The sequence below is a fragment of the Rhamphochromis sp. 'chilingali' genome, assembly GCF_963969265.1.
Source record: "Rhamphochromis sp. 'chilingali' genome assembly, chromosome: 9".
NCBI lineage: Eukaryota > Metazoa > Chordata > Actinopteri > Cichliformes > Cichlidae > Rhamphochromis > Rhamphochromis sp. 'chilingali'.
In genome coordinates this window covers 9642359-9664727 of record NC_137936.1, presented here as the reverse complement: position 1 = coordinate 9664727, position 22369 = coordinate 9642359, and the positions used below count along the sequence as shown (strand labels likewise).

At 42.8% G+C, this 22369-nt stretch overlaps 2 protein-coding genes across 5 annotated transcripts in view; both read left to right on the top strand.

The window, feature by feature from the left end:
• Positions 1 to 16556, top strand: part of ndrg3a (ndrg family member 3a) — a 32730-nt gene extending 16174 nt beyond the window's left edge. The window contains exons 3-17 of one of the 3 annotated variants that reach the window (XM_080891014.1): positions 1319 to 1351; positions 8157 to 8262; positions 8378 to 8498; positions 8741 to 8803; positions 8904 to 8964; positions 9908 to 9994; positions 10554 to 10610; positions 12430 to 12533; positions 12986 to 13051; positions 13144 to 13195; positions 13322 to 13369; positions 13461 to 13496; positions 13605 to 13656; positions 14987 to 15025; positions 15514 to 16556. In XM_080891014.1, the coding sequence (XP_080747140.1) occupies positions 1319 to 1351; positions 8157 to 8262; positions 8378 to 8498; positions 8741 to 8803; positions 8904 to 8964; positions 9908 to 9994; positions 10554 to 10610; positions 12430 to 12533; positions 12986 to 13051; positions 13144 to 13195; positions 13322 to 13369; positions 13461 to 13496; positions 13605 to 13656; positions 14987 to 15025; positions 15514 to 15686 (1098 nt within the window). In that variant the 3' untranslated portion in view covers positions 15687 to 16556. Of the gene's footprint in view, positions 1 to 1318; positions 1352 to 4809; positions 5158 to 8156; positions 8263 to 8377; positions 8499 to 8740; positions 8804 to 8903; positions 8965 to 9907; positions 9995 to 10553; positions 10611 to 12429; positions 12534 to 12985; positions 13052 to 13143; positions 13196 to 13321; positions 13370 to 13460; positions 13497 to 13604; positions 13657 to 14986; positions 15026 to 15513 lie in introns of those variants that run through there. The other 2 variants (XM_080891016.1, XM_080891015.1) reach the window with 2 other exon arrangements.
• Positions 16557 to 17613: 1057 nt separating this feature from the next.
• sla2a (Src like adaptor 2a) lies at positions 17614 to 21954 on the top strand. 2 transcript variants are annotated; one of them, XM_080892328.1, is made up of 8 exons: positions 17614 to 18384; positions 18854 to 18957; positions 19171 to 19270; positions 19367 to 19453; positions 19790 to 19893; positions 20403 to 20555; positions 20639 to 20768; positions 21143 to 21954. In XM_080892328.1, the coding sequence occupies exons 2-8, from the start codon at positions 18891 to 18893 to the stop codon at positions 21267 to 21269; spliced, it is 768 nt and encodes a 255-aa protein (XP_080748454.1). In that variant the 5' UTR covers positions 17614 to 18384; positions 18854 to 18890; the 3' UTR covers positions 21270 to 21954. The 2 variants fall into 2 exon arrangements, with proteins under 2 accessions (XP_080748454.1, XP_080748453.1); XM_080892327.1 differs by having other exon boundaries at positions 18851 to 18957.
• Positions 21955 to 22369: the final 415 nt, after the last annotated feature.

Below are 22369 nucleotides of genomic sequence, written 5' to 3'. Positions count from 1 at the left end.
GAAGACAGAGTGGGGAAAATGCATCATGGAAATCATTGAAATAGAGGAGACTGGCACTGACCTCTCACTCCACCTAGTGGTCAGCTCATTAAACAGATGAGTCTTCAAAGTGGATTGAGATGATGTTGATGATGTGATAACAATGATGAAGGAGGATCCTCATTTCTGTAAAAGTGGTGGAAACTGGTTCTGACTGCCGACTGATAATTTCTTATTACACTGGTCAAGCTCAGAGCACCTAGGTAGCCAGCGAAGGTTATAAATGTATCCTGTCATTTAGTATGACATTAAAGTGCCTTTAATAAAAGCAAAACAGGCCTGTTAGTTTTGGCCAATCACAGTGTAGTTCATATCTTAGTTTTCTTTAAGGTCTGATATTTATAAGGAGACCAAGCTGTCAGTATTTCCAGTTAACTTGTTAGATGTAAAAGAAATGGTTAAGCTGAGTGACTTGGACAAGACTTTTTTCCCCCTTTGTCTTGTGGCACCACGTACCACAGCTTTACTCAAGCCTTTACTGATTTTTAATATGTAGGTCGTGTCTATGGCACGCATAGGTGGCTGCTGTTCGTTTTAGCTCATCATTGTAACCTTCATTGCACCGTCTCCCGTCCCAGACTATGTAAAAGAAGCCTTTTAAAAGTCTCTTTAATATGTTGAGTCACCTGACTGCAATCAAGATGCCCTGTAAAGTGTGATGATTGACATGGTGCAGTGAATCTATCCATCCATTTCTTTAACCACTCCAATAGCGATTTTGTAATTCACCCAACATTAAAAATCAAAGCAACCCCATTTACTTGCATTACATTCATCACATCTCAACATTATTTCATTATAGTGGTGGATTTGTATCCAGATTTCTGCTGCACAGGCAGTTAGAAGAAGAAAAGGACCGCTCTGTAGAAACCATCTCCGTTTAAAAGCATGTACACCCCACTGGTCTCTCCTGCAACTCAATCCCAGTGGCATCTTTTCTGTGGTCGGCTGCCCACTCAGGCCTCAAACAATGCAAATTAACATAAAAACGTCAGAATTGTGCACCATCACATGTATTATGTGAAGCAAAGACTTTAGTTTCGATGCTGTTAAACTAAGGAGCTAATGATAAGTTATCAACAGCTCCGTGAAGAGCTGCATGAATGTCATGGATATAAATGTAATCAGACATGGGTTATTGCCATTTTGTCTGCACACATGTATACATCCTGCACCACACTCCCATCCATCTGGTGGGGTTACACAAACACATTAAGAGTGATTACCAGCTTTAGCATACTACGCTACATTTAACTCTCCTCTTTTCCTTTTCACGCAGAATGCACGCAACTTTCAGGATTTCGACTGCCAGGTAAGTGTAGCTCTCTGCTCCCACTGTTAATTTAGCATTATGATTCATTCTCAGCTCCACACTGCTGAACCCATGCATTCTTTGTACATCCGAGCACGTTACTCAGTAATAACACGCACATTTATGGATGCCTAATGCAGGTGAAAGGCGTGTTTGGTCCAACTTGCTCTCTGCGTTTACTCTTGACACCGCTGACTGTGACAGAAAGGACAAACCAGTAGTTATGTGCTCACCTGATTAAAATTCTGCTGCTTTTGCTAATGGCCATCTATTTCTTTGGAGGCAAGTGTAGTGATCATTTGCAAATGAGGACCTTTTTAAAAAAAATTTGAATAGTGCTTTGGCTCTGTGCTAATGACTGAGAAAGCACACTCACTTTATTCTTTGCATAAAGCGATACAGAAAAAGATTATGTTAAATTCATATCAGGTTGTTTTTTTGAAGAATAAACAACTGTAGCACCTTCCTCAGTATGATTTTTTTTTTTTTTTTTTTTTAGTGCCTGCCTTTTTTACTGTATTTTATTCATAGTCAAGCCCTTTTATGTGATAATGTAAAAATAATTGTCATTCCAGAAGAAGAGTTATTAACCTTGAGGAAGCAGTTTTCCAGATCCCCCCTTTTTTATGTCTTAGAATGAGGAGAAGGCTTGCCAGCCTTCCACCTCTTGGGCAGTTTGCTTTTTCTTGCAACGATTCTCCTGCAGGAGGAGGAGTCACGATGCTGGGGAAAGCTCTGTGCTGTGTTTTAATGGCCATCATGACTGCTAAGGGTTAAACCTTTCATCCCTAGCTCACTTTCTGCAGTCACGCCTCCTTCCAGCATCCCGGCAGAGCTAAATATAGCCGACGCAGGCGGGGGAAGAGAGTAAGCATGTTAGCCGGAGCAGGCAAGCTGCATGCTCCTTAGCATCCTGTCAGAACTATTATTAAGACATTCATGTGCGTACAATCCTGCAGTCAGTCAGCTGCTCGTGTTCACCGTGTAATCTTTTATTACCACTTTTTTGTGATTCCCTTTGAAGTCATGCTGTTGTCAGTTACAGAGAGAATTGAACCTGAATCCGTCCCACTGGTGGTTTGACCTCATTTGCCTTTCAGCCATTATGACCTCACATGGTCACACTCAGGAAGCTCAGGCAGTTCACAGTGTAGTGGTTTTACACATTCGCCTAACTAGTGAAAAATTCCCAGTTTGATCCTGAGAAGATTGTTTTGGGAACAGTAACTGGTGTAAAAACTCAAATCCAAATCAATTAAACCGCTGTGGCGACCCCCTGTGAATAAGGGAGCAGCTGAAGATGGGAAATTGCTAAAAAGGGTGCTGATGATGGATCGTGAGAAGGTTCAATTCTCTTAAAAGATTTATAGTGTTAACAAACTGTGCTGGTGTTCCTCCTGATTTGGTAATCTGGCCATTTGGCAATAGACGTGATGGAGTAAATATCTTGTAAATATTTAGTATAACACTGAACCCGTCACGCAGCGTAATAACACTAAGATAAAAGGAGAACACACCCTATACAAGACATCAGACCTGTGTGGGAGGGGTCCTGCCTGCCGCAACATCACTCTGAGCCGTGACATTCCAGCAGCTGGAGGATGAATCCAGCTGCTCTCTTCCTGCTGCTAACGCTCCCACCACAGGCAGTCCACAGGTACTGCAGGAGTCGTGCCAGAGCTGTGCATACCTGCAGAGGAGGACAGTGGTGGTGGGGTGGAGTCAGGGAACCTAAAGGTTCAAACTGCTGCAGCTTTGTTTCTCTTACAATTTTCTGCTTATGCCAGGAAAGGGAGAGGAAGGTGTGTGACAGACTCCTCAAACCCAGAATGCTGACTGTGCATTTCAAAAATAGTTTTAGTGTCATGGTGTTGCTGCAGTCTCGCACTGCTATGTTTTTAAGTCCATTTTTTAAACTTTTGCTTAAGCTTTGTTTATTGTTTCTATATATGTATAGCGTTTTATATATTGTATGCAGTGTGTAGGTTTTTACATTTTCAGGGAAGTGTGTACTTTTAAAATAGCAGTTTCTCTTTATAACTTTGCCCAACTTTCTCATTATTTAGTCTGTGGCTTTTCAAATCCTCACTGTCTCATTATGCGCACTAGAGGGCGCCACGAGGCTGTTCGATAGCTCCAGACATGTGACAATTTAAATGGAAAAAAAGAACCTTAACTGTGTTGGTAACATGCTGAGCTGCCATGTGTTGCTAGAACAGCTTTCTCATCTAGTGTTGTGAAGATGACTGTGCAGAAAGCTTTCTGATACACTGGACGGAGATCTTGTGGCTGTGTAGACTATAACATATGATTAACACAATTGTCATCAAACTGACCGTGTCACAGGTAAACAATGTTTTGAGCTGGTGCATTTTAGTATACAAAAATTGGTTCAAATCAAACCCTACTTTCTGGAAATGATGCAATTGAGCTAATCTCTGCAGATCATAGTGTCACTGTGCGTCTGTATGACTCCTCAGGCTGCAGGGGGCTTTGCTGAGGCACATGATGATTCAGTGCATGAAATGACTACATGTGTTTCGCTGGCACCCTCTGTGGGTTAAGAAAGGAAATAAATCAGAGAAACTGGTCTACAACCAAACATGCTGCTATATGATTAACCAATAAAGAGACCCTGGTCCTTATAACCTCACAAACTCTGTGTCTACATGTTTGCCATTGGCTGCACTGAGCACCCCGTCAAAGGCGTGACACCCTGCACCGTTAGGAGTTGTACTGATGGTAGGAGAGTGAGAAGGAGAGAGCAATACACTACGTGGATCAAATGACTCAGCAGCAAGTTTAGAGGACATAAATCCTGATGATGTCCTGTTTTGATAGTAAGGGGAAAAGGTGGCTTGCTATCTTTTGCTCGTAAGCCTGGAACACGAGGAGTCATTAGCCAAAGCTCAGTGTCAGAGTCACTACTTGACAGTCATTTACATGATTAAGTGGTGCCTTGAATGAGCCAACATCCGCAGCAAAGCTATTGCTATCGTAAGCCCTCCTGCTGCGTTATACGCTAGTCCACTCTTGCTGTGAGCTGGATCTGATTATATCCACTCACACGGAGATATTTCAGGGTTCTAAAGCCATTCGGATGAAATGTGATGCAAAAATAAATGTGGATACGGTGCTTGGCGACAAGCAGCCATTTTGCTGATGCAGAAAACAGCCCAGGGCGAGCCGTCAAAGTCAGCCTCCTCTCCTCATCAATAAGACAGCGTGACGTCAGCAGCCTGCACATTTTCCTGGACTGCATTCTTTGTACCCCATCACCCCGCTTCCATTCCCCCCCTCCCCCTTTCCTTTTCTCCTCCAAACCCCGCCCTCTGCCTCTACCCACCTGACCCTCCGCAATCCAATTAGAAGAACCAGTGACTGGATGTATGGACGCACTGTGACTACCAAGCACAAACTGCAGTCTCACTCTCCTCCCCCTCTGTCTTTTTCCTGCTCTCTTTCCCACCTCTTGTCTCCGTCGCTCTCTCTCTTGTTCTCTCTGCATCGTATCCATCCCCCACCCCTCCTGCTTTCATTCAGGTTACTTTTCCTTCTCCTCCTCACTCCATCTGCTGTGTCTTTCTCCTCCCTCTCTTCCTTCCTTGTCGCTACTGCTCTAGCTGCCTCACCCTACATCCCTCACTTCCTACCAACGCTCCCTCCCTCCTCCTGCTCCTTTCTGAGGGCTTCAAAGCTGCCCAGCGCACACTCACACATAGCATTACACCACTCCTCTCCTGTGTGGGAAAACCATGTCAGCTATTCTGGACCTGGACCAGATTGCATGCGCTGGAAATGAAGTGGTGAGTGACAAACGTGTCTCGCCTGACTCGACACACCTGGCTCTGTCCGTGCTTCAAGGAGGTTCTGGTTCAGATTAGGGGTGTTGTGGTGCTGTTTCTCCAAAGACATGCCGACAGCAGCTGGCTAAACGAAGGGAATAGCTCTGGGGTCTGGCTTTGATGGGACTCGTGCTCTCTGGGCAGCTGCTGGTATGGGGTGACCATTTGTTCAGTGTGTGCGTGTGCGTATGTGCGTGCAACTACAGGTCACACAGCGTCCATATGTGCAGCCTGCACAGTCTAAAGCTGCTCAGGGTGCAGTTGTGCATTTTAATGTGATGATATGAAAGATGCTTGTGTTGTGCTCAAGTGTTTTAGGATGTGCGCCTGTCAATATCCATCAGCTGGTTGTTGGTAACTGTGTGTGTGGATCTCACATGTTTGTTTCTGCATGTCTTCATCATGTCTTTCCGGCGATGAGTGAATTGCTGTAGATGTTGCGTTTTGCAGGTGTGCATTGTGTTCTTTTTTTCTGTTATCACAGGGAGGTCACTCACCACCCACCCCACACACCGTGACAAGAAACCACCAAAGCCACTGTAGCGGGTTGTTCCTTCCCCGCAGAGTCCTTGAGTTTGTTGTTTCAGCCCACTGCTTTGATGGCACACACACTTACTGTGTGTGCTGCAGGTGGGGAGGGTCGTGTTAGTGTCAGAAATGGATGAGGTTGGCCTGTACCCGAGATGATCCCGGGCTCTGTCCACTTGCATGTGTGCACTTAAGTCATTTACAGACTGCTTGGTGTTTCCGCCCAGTAATGCTGCTCCCAGTGGTGATTGATGCCTCTCCTGGCAGGGTGGAGTAAACTGAGAGGAGGGATTGATAGGCAGTGAATTGCGGGAAGAAGATCAGCATGACAAAGTGCTCTGTTCTTTTTTTTTTCATCTCACTCCAACTCTCTCACCATGTTTCTTTGAAAAATGAGTACTCACCCATTTGTGGCACCAGAAAGGCCCCTCTCCTCAAAGCATAAAACCTCTGCTCAGTATTCACATTTCACCTCCAACCCAGCCCAAATGCCTTAACGTACTTTTCGTCAAAATGCTAGCTATCATGAATGTATTAAAGTGGGGAAAAGGTTGATGCCATTGCAGTGCTCTCCTTCTTTTTTCCCCTCTCTAGATGTCCAGCCTGTCTCTGTCACTCTTTGCTTTCATGCTCTATTTCCTCCGCCGGTTTACCTAACACATGTTAGGGTGCACGTATAGCACATAGACTCAACAGAATACCAGCATTTGAACAAAGTGCATTTATATTGTTTCTCAGAGCAAAGCACTGAGTGTCCTTGACTCTGTCCTTGTCTAAAAAACCTTAAAGATTCTGCAGCAACACAGCCTTGGTGAGAGTGTTTTTTCACCTTTAACAGGTTGTTCTGTCACCTCACCAGACCGAGGTTACAGAATCGCTTCATTAAAAGCCCTTCGATGAGGGCAGAGCTTCCTGTCAGCAGATAGGCTTTCTTTAGGGTTTGTGCCATCTGAGAAATACAGGTTATAATGAGATGCTGTTTTGTAGCTCGCTATCTTGAGCATCACTTTGTGGTGTTTTTGAATGCAGTTTTCATGTGTTGTGCGACAGGCTAATCGCTATAGCAACTCCCACTCAAAAGCAAATATCTCACGCTGTTGCTGACATGATGAGTATTTTTCCTCTTATTATAGATTGCAGATGTAAGTCAGTGCAGTCTCGCCCTTGAGAATTAGCCTTTATCTCTGAAGATACTGGGACACATGTCCGTCAGTTAAATGCAGGCGGCCGAGATTACGCAGGGGAAAAATGGCAGCGTACAGTCAGTCACACTCCCCTCTTAGTCTGTCAGCCGTAACCTGTGTCTCTCTTCCACTCAGGCTCACTCTCTCTTTATTATTGATGACCAGTGGGCCTTCTGACGAGGCAAGCGGATGAGGCACCACCCGCTGTTCTGTGCAGCACAGACACCCTAGCGTGCATGCATGTGGCTAGAACGTGCAGGGTGTAGTTTGCAGCTGCAGATCATGCTGATCTTGGGAGGTTTTGTGCATTGTAACATGATGATTCGGTGATTCTGGGGGAATCTGGGAAATGCATTTGCCTCTTCTTGTGTAGTTTATTGTTTCTCTTAATGTCACTTCCTGCCCTGTCTTTGGATCCTGTAAACAATATTAAGGCACTGTTATTTTTGCTGTGTCATCGTTAAACAGTCTTTCTTTTTATCTTGATCATCTTTCTGGATCTTCCACACAGATTAAGTGCCAGATGAAAATATGTTGAAGCCTCTTAATGTTTTCCTTTGCAGAAGCGGTGTGTTTAAGGTACTCAAGCCCCCTGAGTGTTCGACCCAAATTGTAAAGCAACAGAGAGAATGAAGCCAGTATGAACACTTTGAATTTTAATGGGTCTTTTTTTTTTTTTGCAAAGACATTGAGTGAAGACAAATGATGCTGGCATTTTTGCAAAGTCATTCTTGTGAAAAGAACTGTGAGGTTCAGACCCTTGGATAGAAAGACTGTTTTCCTGAACTGGCCATTCAGTGCTTTGTTTGTCCGAGGGCACAGGGGATGTGAGCTGGCGACAAAAGGTTTATCCTCTGCATGCCCAATTCAAGATATAACCCAAATGTCTTGTTTGTTGTGGGTTGTTTACTTTAGTTTGTGTGTGGCTCCATGTTGGAGCTTTGATGCAGACTTCAATCAGTATGCTAGAAATGGCTCGTTTTAGCTAAAATGTTGCCTTTATGTCTGCCTTTTGGGGAAATGAGACAGAAAGCGTCTTTGTTTTGTGCTTGGCAGAGATGAAAGAGAAAAATCCCATACAACAATTGTTCTTCTTTTATTTAGATGATTTTTGGACTCTGCTGGAGTTCTGGGGTAACGCTGTAACAGCTATAACAGAATTGTTGTCGTAGCGGTCATATGTGGAAGCTTTTTATCTTTCCACCTGTGTTAGTCCTGAACTATTTTTTTCCTCCTCTTTGGCTACAGGAGCACGACATTGAAACGCCACATGGCGTTCTCCATGTGACAATGAGAGGCGTTCCCAAGGGCAACCGACCTATCATCCTCACCTATCACGACATCGGCCTCAACCGTGAGTCGGCCAAAAATAAGCTCATCAATATGCAGTGCTCTGTTCTTTGCGTCTAACAAAGAACGTTAACCCCTGCACTGTCACATTTTATGTCTACGTCTTTCCACCTTTCTAGACAAGTCTTGCTTCAACACCCTGTTTAACTACGAGGACATGCAGGAGATCACCCAGCACTTTGCTGTGGTTCACGTCGATGCGCCCGGTCAGCAGGAGGGAGCGCCTCCCTTTCCCAGCGGGTGAGTGTCAGACTGGTTTTGCACGCGCCGATGAACGCGTACATATTTATTCATATCAGTGCTGTTGAGAGAGTTCCAATCAATTTGTGTGCATAGAAAGGAAAGTGAGCTGTTGGTTCATTTTCTAATTGAAGTGCAGTCATCATCCAGTCTGTTCCTGAAGTATTTAAACTTATGAATGAACTTGAAGGTAGCATTTTCCTTACTGCTCGCGTGGACTCACATGTGTCGCTCGTGCCCAGGTATCGCTATCCAACCATGGATGAGTTGGCCGAAATGCTGCCCTCTGTGTTGACTCAGTTGAAGTGAGTGTCCCCTGGCTGATAGCTAATTATTGATAAGATGATTTTGCCATAAATGAATTATTCATCTTCAGCCACACACTAACGAGCAGTTTCTTTATAGGGTGAACAGCGTGATCGGCATCGGCGTGGGAGCAGGAGCGTATATCCTCACCCGCTTTGCGGTAAGTCCACAGCAGGACCACAGCGTGTAGACTCACCCATCCTTATATTTCTGTTCTTCCTTGCCCTTGATGTCTTTATTTGTGTGATTCTCTGTCTCGCCTGTAATAATTAAAGGTTTTCAGACCACACAGTTTGTCACACTGAACTTTAAAGCCTCCCATCAAGCCCACACAGGGCATCAGGTTCCTCTACAGTCTGCTAGATATGCTGCCATTCCCCAGGTGATGAATCACCTTGGTTAAATATCTCTCTCTCCATTGCTACTGCTTTGTTTCTGCATTCGGTACAGTGCAGCTAAAATAAGCACAAGCTAGCAGAAAGATCTAGAAGTGACATAGAGCAGTGAGGGAGCTCTAAAAAATGAATGATAAAAAGAGAGGATGGTAAAAGGGGAAGGTGTGGAAATGAGGAATTGTAGAGTTGGGCTCTCCGTGGACAGTCTTTTCTTATTTAGAATTAATGAGGAAAAATTGATTCTGAAACGCATTGCTTGCTTTAACTGGCTTGGAGCAAAATGTTTTCCCATGATGGATTTGCAGCAGATGCTGCCGTGCTGCATTAGCATCGTGTTGATGAAGCAGCAGCCGCCACCCTCTCATTGGATCTTAGATTTCCCCAGATACTCTCTTTTTGTCTACAGGAAGTTCTAAAGCTGCACCCCTTGATTTAGAAGTGGTTTGTGACTCCATCATCATTTAACAGAACAGAAATGCTTCACTTTTAATCATGTTTTTGCTTCTTTAGAGGACACGCAACATCATCAAAATGTTACCAACTTGTTGTTGTGAGGATGTAGCTCCTGGGAGAACATTCCCTTGTTCAGATGCTCAGATTAAACTACAATATGATTTAAAAATGATAAAGAAATTAATAAACAAAACAAAACACAGGGAGACATTTTTGTTAAAAAGCTCTCATCCTCGTGCATCTTTACTTTCACAGCTGAACAACCCGTCCCTCGTGGAGGGGCTGGTACTCATTAATGTCGACCCGTGTGCTGAAGGCTGGATTGACTGGGCTGCTTCAAAGGTCAGTATTTCCGCCTCATCGATGACCAGGATTTTCATCATATATGAAAAGAGAAAATGCTGCCTTCTGAAGACTAGTCAATACTAGTCAACTACCTAGTTAAAAATTCTATAAAAGCTCACCCCTCTTGGCTTAAAGAACAAACACTGTGTTTACTATGGTGCTCTCGCTGTGAATATTCAACAAGGTTGTATGAGGAAGACATTCTTTTACTGTGATAATAATATGATGTGTCGTTTCTGCCATATACATTTAAAACATCACACTTTTATGAGCTGTTATTAAAGTCTGAAACATGGCAAAGAGGAAAAGTCCTGAGCAATTTCTTCCATTTACGAAGTTTATAGCACTCAAGAGTTTTAAAATGCAGGTATACCAGCTGACATAGATATACCAGTGAATCTAGGGACTGTGCATTTATAGTAGCAGTAGATCACTTCACAATCATAAAACTTGAAGATTGCTATGTCAGTTTATTTACTTCTAATTAGTCCACTCTCCAGAAATAAATCAGATCTTGTTAGTATCTTACCGCGGCTCGTCTTTCTCTTGTGTGCAGCTTTCTGGATGGACCAGTAACTTGGTGGATATCGTCATGGCTCACCACTTCAGCACTGTGAGTCTGACTTATTGCTATGTAGTTCTCCTGACCTTTTCTCATTGAAGCTGTGAAACAGCAGCTGAACCTCTGGAGGCTTTCTTTTCAAATTTCCCTCGACACTTTTTTCTCAGACATTTGCTAATTATTTTATCTGTGTCCTCTCAGTTACAGTGGGGCAAAAAAGTATTTAGTCAGCCACCGATTGTGCAAGTTCCCCCACTTAAAATGATGACAGAGGTCAGTAATTTGCACCAGAGGTACACTTCAACTGTGAGAGACAGAATGTGAAAAAAAAATCCATGAATCCACATGGTAGGATTTGTAAAGAATTTATTCGTAAATCAGGGTGGAAAATAAGTATTTGGTCACCTCAAACAAGGAAAATCTCTGGCTCTCACAGACCTGTAACGTCTTCTGTAAGACACTTTTCTGTCCCCCACTCGTTACCTGTATGAATGGCACCTGTTTGAACTCATCATCTGTATAAAAGACACCTGTCCACAGCCTCAAACAGTCAGACTCCAAACTCCGCCATGGCCAAGACCAAAGAGCTTTCGAAGTACACCAGGAAAAGTATTGTAGACCTGCACCAGACTGGGAAGAGTGAATCTACAATAGGCAAGCAGCTTGGTGTGAAAAAATCAACTGTGGGAGCAATCATCAGAAAATGGAAGACATACAAGACCACTGATAATCTCCCTCGATCTGGGGCTCCACGCAAGATCTCATCCCGTGGGGTCAAAATGATGATGAGAACGGTGAGCAAAGATCCCAGAACCACACGGGGGGACCTGGTGAATGACCTGCAGAGAGCTGGGACCAAAGTAACAAAGGTCACCATCAGTAACACACTACAACGGCAGGGAATCAAATCCCGCAGTGCCAGACGTGTTCCGCTGCTGAAGCCAGTGCATGTCCAGGCCCGTCTGAAGTTTGCCAGAGAGCACATGGATGATACAGCAGAGGATTGGGAGAATGTCATGTGGTCAGATGAAACCAAAGTAGAACTTTTTGGTATAAACTCAACTCGTCGTGTTTGGAGGAAGAAGAATACTGAGTTGCATCCCAAGAACACCATACCTACTGTGAAGCATGGGGGTGGAAACATCATGCTATGGGGCTGTTTTTCTGCCAAGGGGACAGGACGACTGATCCGTGTTAAGGACAGAATGAATGGGGCCATGTATCGTGAGATTTTGAGCCAAAACCACCTTCCATCAGTGAGAACTTTGAAGATGAAACGAGGCTGGGTCTTCCAACATGACAATGATCCAAAACACACCGCCTGGGCAACAAAGGAGTGGCTCCGTAAGAAGCATTTGAAAGTCCTGGAGTGGCCTAGCCAGTCCCCAGACCTCAACCCCATAGAAAATCTGTGGCGGGAGTTGAAAGTCCGTGTTGCTCGGCGACAGCCCCAAAACATCACTGCTCTCGAGAAGATCTGCATGGAGGAATGGGCCAAAATACCAGCTACTGTGTGTGCAAACCTGGTAAAGACCTATAGTAAACGTTTGACCTCTGTTATTGCCAACAAAGGTTATGTTACAAAGTATTGAGTTGTATTTTTGTTATTGACCAAATACTTATTTTCCACCCTGATTTACGAATAAATTCTTTACAAATCCTACCATGTGGATTCATGGATTTTTTTTTTCACATTCTGTCTCTCACAGTTGAAGTGTAGCTCTGGTGCAAATTACTGACCTCTGTCATCATTTTAGGCGGGGGAACTTGCACAATCGGTGGCTGACTAAATACTTTTTTGCCCCACTGTATAGAAACTAGTAGATTGTGCCATGTCGATCACGCTCTCGGTTTATTAATCCGTTCTCAGGATGAGCTTACAGACAACCAGGAGCTGATTCAGACCTACCGCCTCCACATCGCCCAAGACATCAACCAGGACAACCTGGCCCTCTTCTGTGGCTCCTACCAATAGTATGAAACAGTTCATGGTTATTATACACTATATATTAACTTGTATTTTCAGTTTTCTGCTATATATTGTTACAGTTGCGTTTTCATAGCTTAGATCCCTGATAAAGACAGGCACGTAGCTCTGGCTGGGAGGGAAGGAAAAAGGCCCACTATAAGATAAATAAGGATTATTTTGAATTATGAGTCATTCGCAGCTGCTTCAGCCGTGTCTAAGAATAAAAATACAGAGTTGGTAATGAACATAACAGGACACATTTAATATTAGGTTTTGCAGTTGCCTGTATTTTTGCTTATTCATTACATTTATGAGAACTTTTATTAACAAAGACAGTTAATTGCTGTGGAGTAAAGCCTAAATATACAAGCACAAAAAATGCAAAGCACAGAGGTCTAACGAGATAACGTCCTTTTCAGCTTCTCTAACACGTTCTCATTTTTTCCCCTTGCACCAGCCGTCGAGACCTTGAGATCGAGAGGCCCATAGTGGGTCTGAATGAGGACACGGTCAACACACTAACGTAAGTCTATGAGATCAAGATGACACAAATATACACATTGGGCTGTGAGTGCATGGCGTGATTTGAGAATATCCACTCCTCATTTATTCCAGTTGCCCTGCTTTGCTGGTGGTCGGTGACACGTCACCTGCTGTGGAGGCCGTGGTGAGTGGTGCCGGTGGTGCTTACAATCCATCATCTCAGTGCGCTAAGAAGCTTGGGGAAGGATTTGTTATGCCAACAAGCAGCAGTTCTTCATCACTCAGTGTTTGCCTGTCTTTGATGTTGCAGGTGGAGTGCAATTCCAGGTTAAATCCTACCAAGACTACATTGCTAAAGGTGATGCTTCTGCACTGCAATTTCTGACATATGAGATGATATTCATATTTATAAATGTGATTTATTGATGAGACTGATAATGTCCTCTCAGATGGCTGATTGTGGAGGCTTGCCCCAGGTTGTGCAGGTGGGTTTTTTTGTCTGTTTGTTTGTTTTTAAATTATCGAGAGACGTGAACGTCATCTTGCTCTTTTCTTGGAGCAACACGATCTTCTAACTTTTTTTTCTCTTGCAGCCAGGAAAACTTGCTGAGGCATTCAAGTACTTTGTCCAGGGCATGGGCTACAGTAAGTGAAGATGCTCTTGTTTTTTTGTTTTGTTTTGGGGTTTTTTTGTATGTGCCTGAAGGGTAAACAGATCTAACTCTAAACTGGTTTAAACTGGCTTGCTAGTAGTCAGTGTCCAAGAATTGTTTACAGACTAATACCTGTTTGAACTGACGTGTTTGTGGCCCAGGCGCTCCACTGAATTTCCTGTTGACGTGAGTGCAATGACAAAAGTTACTTAATTGAGACTTGTTTTCAATGCAGTCAGCGAGCTGTTGCTAACCTCCTCTCCCCCCCCCCCCCCCCCCCCCCCCCCCCCTCGGACATTGGCCTGCAGAGCGTGAAAAGAAAGGTTTTGCCTTTTTTTTTTTTTTTTTTGTCACCCTGCTCACGGAGAGGCAGCCCACGTGGCTCAATGGATGCTAACACCATTTCCTCTCTGCTTTTTGCAGTCTGTGGCACCCACCAGCCTCAGTAGGTGAGGTGTTAGTGCTTCTAGAAATGACGATCACATTCTGTGAGCTGAACAGCAATTTTCTTCCTGTTCAGTTCAGAGTGGGCGTTAAAAATTGCCCTTTTTTTTTTTTTTTTTTTTGCCTGGTGTGTTTTCTTTTCTATCTGAACTGTTTAATGATGCAGTGTTTGTCAAAAGAGACTCAATGTGCATGGTTAAACAGGCCTTCAGGCTTTACAGTCATTCATTTGTTAAAAAAACAAAATAAAAACATAAAAAGCAGAAAAGCCACAAACACATCTCTAGAAGACCCTACAGGCTTGCTATGCACCAACCAAGACTCTGATCGATGGACAGATGAATGTAGTTTTGCTTTTACCAGCTGCACAGATGATCGCTGTCTATGTGTGTCATTCTGTAACACCAACTCTATTTTGCATTCTCTCTTTCCCGGGCCATTCACTGTAGGAGGGCAGCTATGTGTATCTAGTGTGCCAGAGCCTGGGTTTTACCTTAAAGGCCACCAAGTGCTCCTGTTGAGTAAATGCCACTGCAGGATTAGAGCAGATTAAAAAGAGTGTTTTCATGCAGTGAAAGTGTGGAAAAAAAATCTTAACACCTCAGCATGTTTCTGAAAGCTGGTTTTCCCTCATTAACACATTGCCACAGTGTGAAATGCAAAGGGAAACGGCCAGAAAGTTCAGGAACTCAAGTGTACGGTATAACTTGCATGCATGTCTTCATTTCTTACCTGCTGTTGCTAGCAAACAAATGACAGCTATTTGTCTACAAAAAGTGCTGCGAAATACACAGAGGTGTGGCAAAGCACCACGAAGAGCTTGCTTTTCAACATGTCTCCCTTTCTCCTTTCTTTCCCTCTTTAATCATTGCCTGAAGTTCCCTACGTTCTTCTCAGTCACCTGAGCAACGAATCAGGTACCAGGTTTTTAAGTAGCTGCCAGATGACGAGGCTTTGAACTCAGTGGCCTCATAACAGTACAGTGGATGAATGTCAATGTATGCACGAAGTTCTCGAGAGAGCACTGTTTAATATTTGGAACAGCAGCTCTGGGTTGTGGATACAGTCAGCATACTGCACCCTTTGCATACTCTGATGACATTCACCTCACTCCCACTCAGCATGCCCCGAGTGTCCTAGTTTACTGCATGAGCTGCCGCTGTTGCTTCCTGTCAGTTCCATTGGATTGCAAATACGGTGTGCTGCTGCTGTACTTACTGTTAGCACATTTGTGGATTATTTGATTTGATTAGTCTCCATTTATTAGAGCAGTTTGCATGCTAAGCACTTGTTTCCTGTTGTTGTTGTTGTTGTTGTTGCTGATGTGTCACGGTATCTGCATTCCCACGCTGCACCGAGTCTGTGGGCCGTGTGAGTGGAATATTAACGCGCGTTTCTCTTTCAGTACCTTCAGCAGGAATGACTCGCTTGGCTCGCTCACGCACCACCTCCTCTTCCAGCATCACCTCCATGGACAACAGTCGCAGCCGCAGCAACATCAACAGCCTGCTGGAGGGCGGCACCACCGGGAGCCTGGACAGCAAGGCCGGGCCCCAGACCATGGAGGTCTCCTGCTAAGCCCCCAATCCGCCCCCACCTCGCACTCTCCCATAGTAACTTATGTCCCTTCTCCACGTCTCTCTAACTTTCTCTCTCTCTCATCCTAAGCAGCTCAATGCTAGGAAGATCTATAATGATCTATGTGATTAGAAAGGAGGATGTAATAAATATATTAACAGATCCATATTATAAAATATTGTATTAAATACACTGTCAAACTCACATTCCTATCAGAAACCATAACTCCATTCAGATGTGTTGTATATTCAAAAACCATATGATTGACCATATGACTCAGCTGTCCAGTCCTGTATTTATTTTTTTTCACATTGTCGTTGTTTCAAATGTCTTCACACAGTGTAGAAATCAAAGTAACTGGTTTTTTTTAAACTCCTAACATCGATTGTAAATCATGATTGTGTGTCTTTATTGTCAAACTAGCTGCAATGCAAATTAGATACAACGCACAGCAGGAGATCACTTAATATTTGCAGAAATAAAGCTGCATAGAAAGTGATGTGGATGATGCGTGCAAGTAGCATTGCATACTGTAGCACACTGTAAGTCCAGCTAAGTTAAATGTAGAGCTGCTCTTGAACTTTCAGTTGTGTTTCACTTCAAGTAATTTGACTTTGTTTGGTTTTTTAACTCAACCCAGCATTTCATTTTCCCTTCTGCTTTGTGTTGATGTTTTTTTAATTTGCTTTTTTTCCCCTTTTTTTGATGTTGTTCAGTTGACTAGTATATTCATTGTTGTTTTAACAACCTTCAACAAGTGGGATCTGATGTGAAAAGTATGAGTCCCTTCCATCAGGGGCCATGTGGTGCTTCTCACTGTCTGCTGGTTAGCTCATTTATATTACTACTGAATAAAGATACGAGAACGTGTCTTGTTTTTATTTGTCAGTGCTTTTACCAATAATTCTGCTAAACCAACGGCTTGTGAACAAGCGTGCAACCTAATCGAATGAATGACAGAAAGAGCGCGTCTGCGAGCAGAGCGTTCTCATACATCGGCTCTCCCGTTAGTGGAAAAGTGCGGTGGCTGTGGTGAGTGAGTTTCCAACCGCTCTTGTTTCTTATTTTGTTTCTGAGAGATAACTTCTGCTGTCACAGACGAGGTGGTCTATATTTAGCACATGTTACAAAAACAATGATCAGCTGCTCTGTAAATAAGATGATGATTTCTGAAAACAAAGCAGAATGGGAAAATAGTGTTAATATGCTAATCATAACACACACTGAGGACGTGCTTACTGTAATGATTGTGGGAGCTCTGTTGCTAATTATTAATTGCCCTTACTTGATGGAGCTTTCCAAGCATTTTTGCATAGAATATAATGTGATGACATGCATAAACCCCATTATGACGAATGCCCTGTTTTTGTCGACATCTGTGGTGCATTTACTGAGGTTGTACTCGGAGAAGCTGAGGCGGGCTGATCATTGCATTATTTTTTTTACACGAGTTGACTAAAACACAGGAAATATGCACTATTTAGTGACCCTTTTTCAGTTTCTATTTGAGAAAGATGTACATCAGTGGTTTGGAATAAGTTAATCTCAGATTATTTTTTTTTTAAAAGAGCACAAAGTTCTTTCCATCTGTGCTAACAGGCTGTTCTGGTGATTCAGCACCAATCTGATCTGTTCTTGCTGTATTGTTTCCGTGCAGGGTACACTTGCTCATTTGCGTCTGAAGCAGCTCAGAGTACATCTGATTAAGACACAGAACAAGGAGATATGACAGTTTTATCTTGGTTTTATTAATATTTCCAAGAACGACTGGTTTGGTTTGTGTTTTTTCAACAGAGACATGCTTTTCTTTCCTACCCTCTCATGGTTTCATAAGCAGTAGAGCTACACAGTTACAGAATTCGTGACAATTTAAAAAAAATAATAATCTGGATTGCCTTTCACCTTTTCACACTTACATGTATAAAAGAGCAGGACCCCACTGGTGGGCTGTTTCTGCATTGTCACTGTGGTGGATGGATGAGAAATCATGGCACGTGTGGGTTGGCAGTGGAACCGCCTGATTCTGCAGAAGTTTGTCTTTTATCTCACAGCAACAACTGGAATCTTAACATGATGGATAATAATGTAAAGAGCGAAAACATCTCCACGGTTTTCCCTTTTCCGCACATTTCAAAATACAGAAATTCAGATAGTTTGTCCAGTATAAGCTTATTTTACATTAACTGTCACTGTAAACTGATGACACCTCTTCAACCCACAATGCGCCACAGGGTTCATGTACATGGGGATGACAAATTTCACTGACGTACACATTCATTCCATAAACAAGCGCACAATTGGTGCCTCTTCAAAACAGCCTGCATCAGAGAAATCAACTTGAGGTAGTTTATGTCACTGTTGAGCGTCACAGGAAGTTGCAGTTAAGCCGCATGTATAAAAGCCAGGCAGGAAGCTTCCTCTCTTCAGTGAGCCCACGCGATAAACAGCTGCGCAAACACAGCAGTCTTCGTGGTAACTGATCAGAGCAAGGAACACACTGAATGAGCAGCGTGCCTGAGTAGGAACTTGAGCTTATACATGTACTACACGTTGCCCAAGCAACATTGGATGTGCTGAAGGCCGAAGAACATTTTTCACTGGGAAGACTTGGATTTGATTTGTTATCGTGAAAGGAGTCTAACTAATTGAGCGGAATATATTTTCTGGAGGGACATTTTTCATCCAAGAATTTAAAAAGGTGAGAATATGCTTTTCTTTCCCCCCTTTTGTTCCAGGACTTCACTTTCACAACGAGGAAATTATGCTTAAATTTCCTTTGAATTTTTGTCACTGAGTGATGATCATGCACTGCAAAGAAATGGAGTGGTTAGTTACGGTGTTTTAGTTTGAGATATGTTCCTGCCTTGCTGCTACCGCAGAAGTAAAATCTCATCTCACTTTGCATTTGAGAAACTGACCATAGTTCTCACATAAGTATTGCATTGGAAATTTAACACAGGATATCATACCTCTTGTTGTGGTTAGGCGCCTTCCTGTATTCTGGTTTTGTTGCCCGGATTCAGATGTCCTAAAAAAATATCCTGCACCTCTAAGTAGCTTTACAGATACCACAATGCCAATGCATGAACTACATTTGCAGTTCAATTATGAATTTGTGCTACTAAAGGCGATTTCATAATAACACTATATTTTTTCCCCCCTAGCAGCAGTAGACATTTCAAATTAGCAAGAAAACCACAGACAATGGGGACCTGCCTCACCAGATGCCAATCCAACCTGACAGTCTTTGAAAACCCAGATGAGTCAATGGGTAGGTTTAATCCCAGGACAGAAATATGTGTGTGTATGTATGTGTATATATATATATATATATATATATATATATATATATATATATATATATATATATATATATATATATATATATATATATATATATATATATATGTATGTGTATGTATGTATGTATAATTAGCCAAAGGCAAGATTAAAATCAAATATCTCTTCCTTTCTATCTGTGCAGAGAGCCCAGAAACCGTGATTGTGTCTCTTGTTGATTACCCATCATTTGGAGAAACACAACTGACCATGTGCATTGGGGAAAGACTGACCATGACATCAGAGTATGTATTACTGCTCTTAATGTTTCAGTTTTAATGTTCAGCTACAATTAGTGATGAGTGTCATTTATTTATTTCTGTATTTATTTTAACTCACAGTGACGGGGACTTCATAATGGTGAGATCCACAACGACAGGCCGGGAGAGCTACGTCCCTATCGAGTACACGGCCAGAGTTACTGACAGGTACAGACACAAGGACCGCGTTAGCAGATTTGTCACATTTTTCTGTGCGTGACAAGAGTCGGAGGAGTTGAAATGAAAGGGGAGGCGGGGAGTTCCCTGAGAGGTGGGAGGGGTCCCTGTGTAGGTGAACTTTTACCTCAGTGGAGACAAATGTTTGGAACAGAGCTTTTCTTTTTCGGTGACATGATCAGCTCCTCCCTCCTGCAGTTTCAGTCCTCCTCCAGTGGTGAATGTGCTCTGATGTTGTTCCACTGGATTTTTCCTAACAGTAAAATATGACATTGTCCTCTCATCTTACTGTTCTGAATGTGCATTTTTTTAATTATTATTATGCAGGTGGCTGTTCAAAGGCATCAGCAGGTACAAAGCAGTGGAGCTGCTCATGCGTCCTAATAACCAGAATGGAGCCTTCTTGATTCGAGAGTCAGAGACAAGCAGAGGTTAGAGGTTTTTATTGTTTTTTGTTTTTTATTCCCCCTTTGTTAATTGTTAGATTTATCATTACCATTCAGTCCGAGGCCAACGTCATGCTAGGAACCCTGAAATTTCTTCATTTGAAGTTGCATTTCCCCTTAGCCTAGCTTTGCTGGGGAGGAGTATTTCCTACCCAGTTATTTTCATTTTCATTTCTTCTGTACTTCTAAAAGTGGTGATGGCTTGTTACACTTATTAAGTATGTATAAAGGATTGTTATTGTTCATGTATATGAATTTATTTATTTATGGAGTATTCATCATCAGACATTGAATCCAGTATAATAATTTCCTTAAGCAAAATCGCCCTTAAACTGCTATTTCTATTTCTACTGAAGGCACAGCTATTTACAGACTATACTGTAAAGCTCAGTAGAAATATTTAGTTTGCTTCAGAAACAACTGGAACTATGGTTAACAACTAAGACTGGCATATTTTATTAATTCCTGCATCTGTGTGTTATTTCTTTATTTAGATTCCTACTCGCTATCTATCCTGAGGAGAACCAGCTCTTCGCACCAGGACTGTGTGAAGCACTACCGCATTTCTACCCTCCCGAATGGATGGGTCTACATATCTCCAAGCCTGACTTTCTCCACCCTGCATTGCATGGTGGAACACTATTCAGGTTCGTATTAATGTTGAGACTATTTTGCTTTAACACTAAAGCCCTTGAAAAGATCGATGCTAAAATGTTGCCTTCTTTTGCAGAGACCGCAGATGGATTGTGCTGTCGGCTGGCAATGCCTTGCTTCATCCAGGGTTTAGACAATGCTGAAGAGGCCCGGCCTATTCCAATAACGACCAGGAGGCCCACCATCAAATGGAAGGAAATCAGCAGGTGTGGCTCGCTCTAGATTTACTTGTACTGATGTCTTCCATAAGATGTCACTCTGTGACTCATTTTTCAGCGCTGTCTTTCCTAGATTAGCATCAAGATCTGCCTTTTCCGTTTATGTTGACAGTCTGTTAGAAAGATAATGATTCAGCACTGCAGTAATGTACTGAATAAACTGGTGTGAAGAGTGTGTAAACAACACCGGCAGACATGCCAACAGATAGGCCTGTGGTTACAGTGGGTACGTGCCAGTTGTGAATGTGTGGAGCCTGCAAATGTAGAGCAGGATGTGCAGGTTGAAACGGCAGTCTCCAACGGATTCAGTTACCACATCACTTTCCTCACTGAAGTCTCAAATTCTTCTTTGTCCCCTCCAGATCGGTGATCTTAAAGAGGAAGAGGACAGTGTCAGACCACTCTCTGGTGAGCGAGGGGCTCAGGGAGGCTATTTACTCCTACCTCCAAATGACCGAGGCCGGCGAAAACAGCTGCTGGGACACTTGAGGAAAGACTGCAGAGTGAGACTCTGTAATTCATCGGCTGCGGCTTGGGGATCCCACTGGAAGAGGCCGTCTACACGCCCAAGTGCAGTCTTTAGAGACTGCCCTGGAATAGCGAGAGGGCTGAGACACTACGCTGTGTGGAGATATGCAGTACTGCAAACTATATGAGCTGGAGGACTGCTTTTGTGGATGTGTGTCCAAAGAGGCATACAGAGGAGCTTTGAGAAATGTGTTCTCATTTGGCTCCGAAACATTGAATGTATCTTTTAATTTATAAACTAATGTGTACTTGCAGGTTGAATGTCATATTATGTGTTAATATTATTGGAATATGATTGTTATCATGGTTGTGTCATTGGAATCCAATAAAAATATATAATTTATGTAACACGTGCAGATTCTGTGAAATAACCAAACAACTTCGAGGGGAACATGCTAAAGTCCATTTGCTATGCTATTCCATAAAAAAATGAAAAACATGCTCTTGTACTGACACATGCATAGCCACACACGTATAGTACACTCATAGAGACATGTAGCCACAGCTTTAAAAGTGCAAAGACATCCGTGTTAGACTGCAGAGGCAAAGCAAGAGAAACACTTTCTCTGGGTGCCGAAGCGGATCACTGAATTCACGATACACTTGCTATCAGCACACAATATCCTCAACACTTTTCCATTCGTTTTGCAGTTTTCGAGTTTTGAAAACAAGCTGCACAAACCGATGAATGACTTATGTTTTTTTAGTCGTGCTGGTTACCATTGCCGCAAAAACACGAAACTACTGTGAAACGAATACTTGTACCGAGCTTGCACTGCAACAGCTCATCTTTTAAGTACGTACGTTTAAGATTAATTAACGTAAGTTCAAGGTAGTTCAAGTGTCCGTAGAATTCAGCCGCCGCCAATAACGCCTACGCTTGTGTGCAATATATAAAAAATATAAGAACGCAAAAATAATTAATGGCAGGCCTGAATTTCTTTTTAATTATTATTTTTTAATTTGTTTATATATCGCGGTATATATGTATAAGAACGGAATTACCAAACGCACAAGCTCGTAGAGTCTGCTTCTCTGCCAGCAGATGCCGCTTAATTACC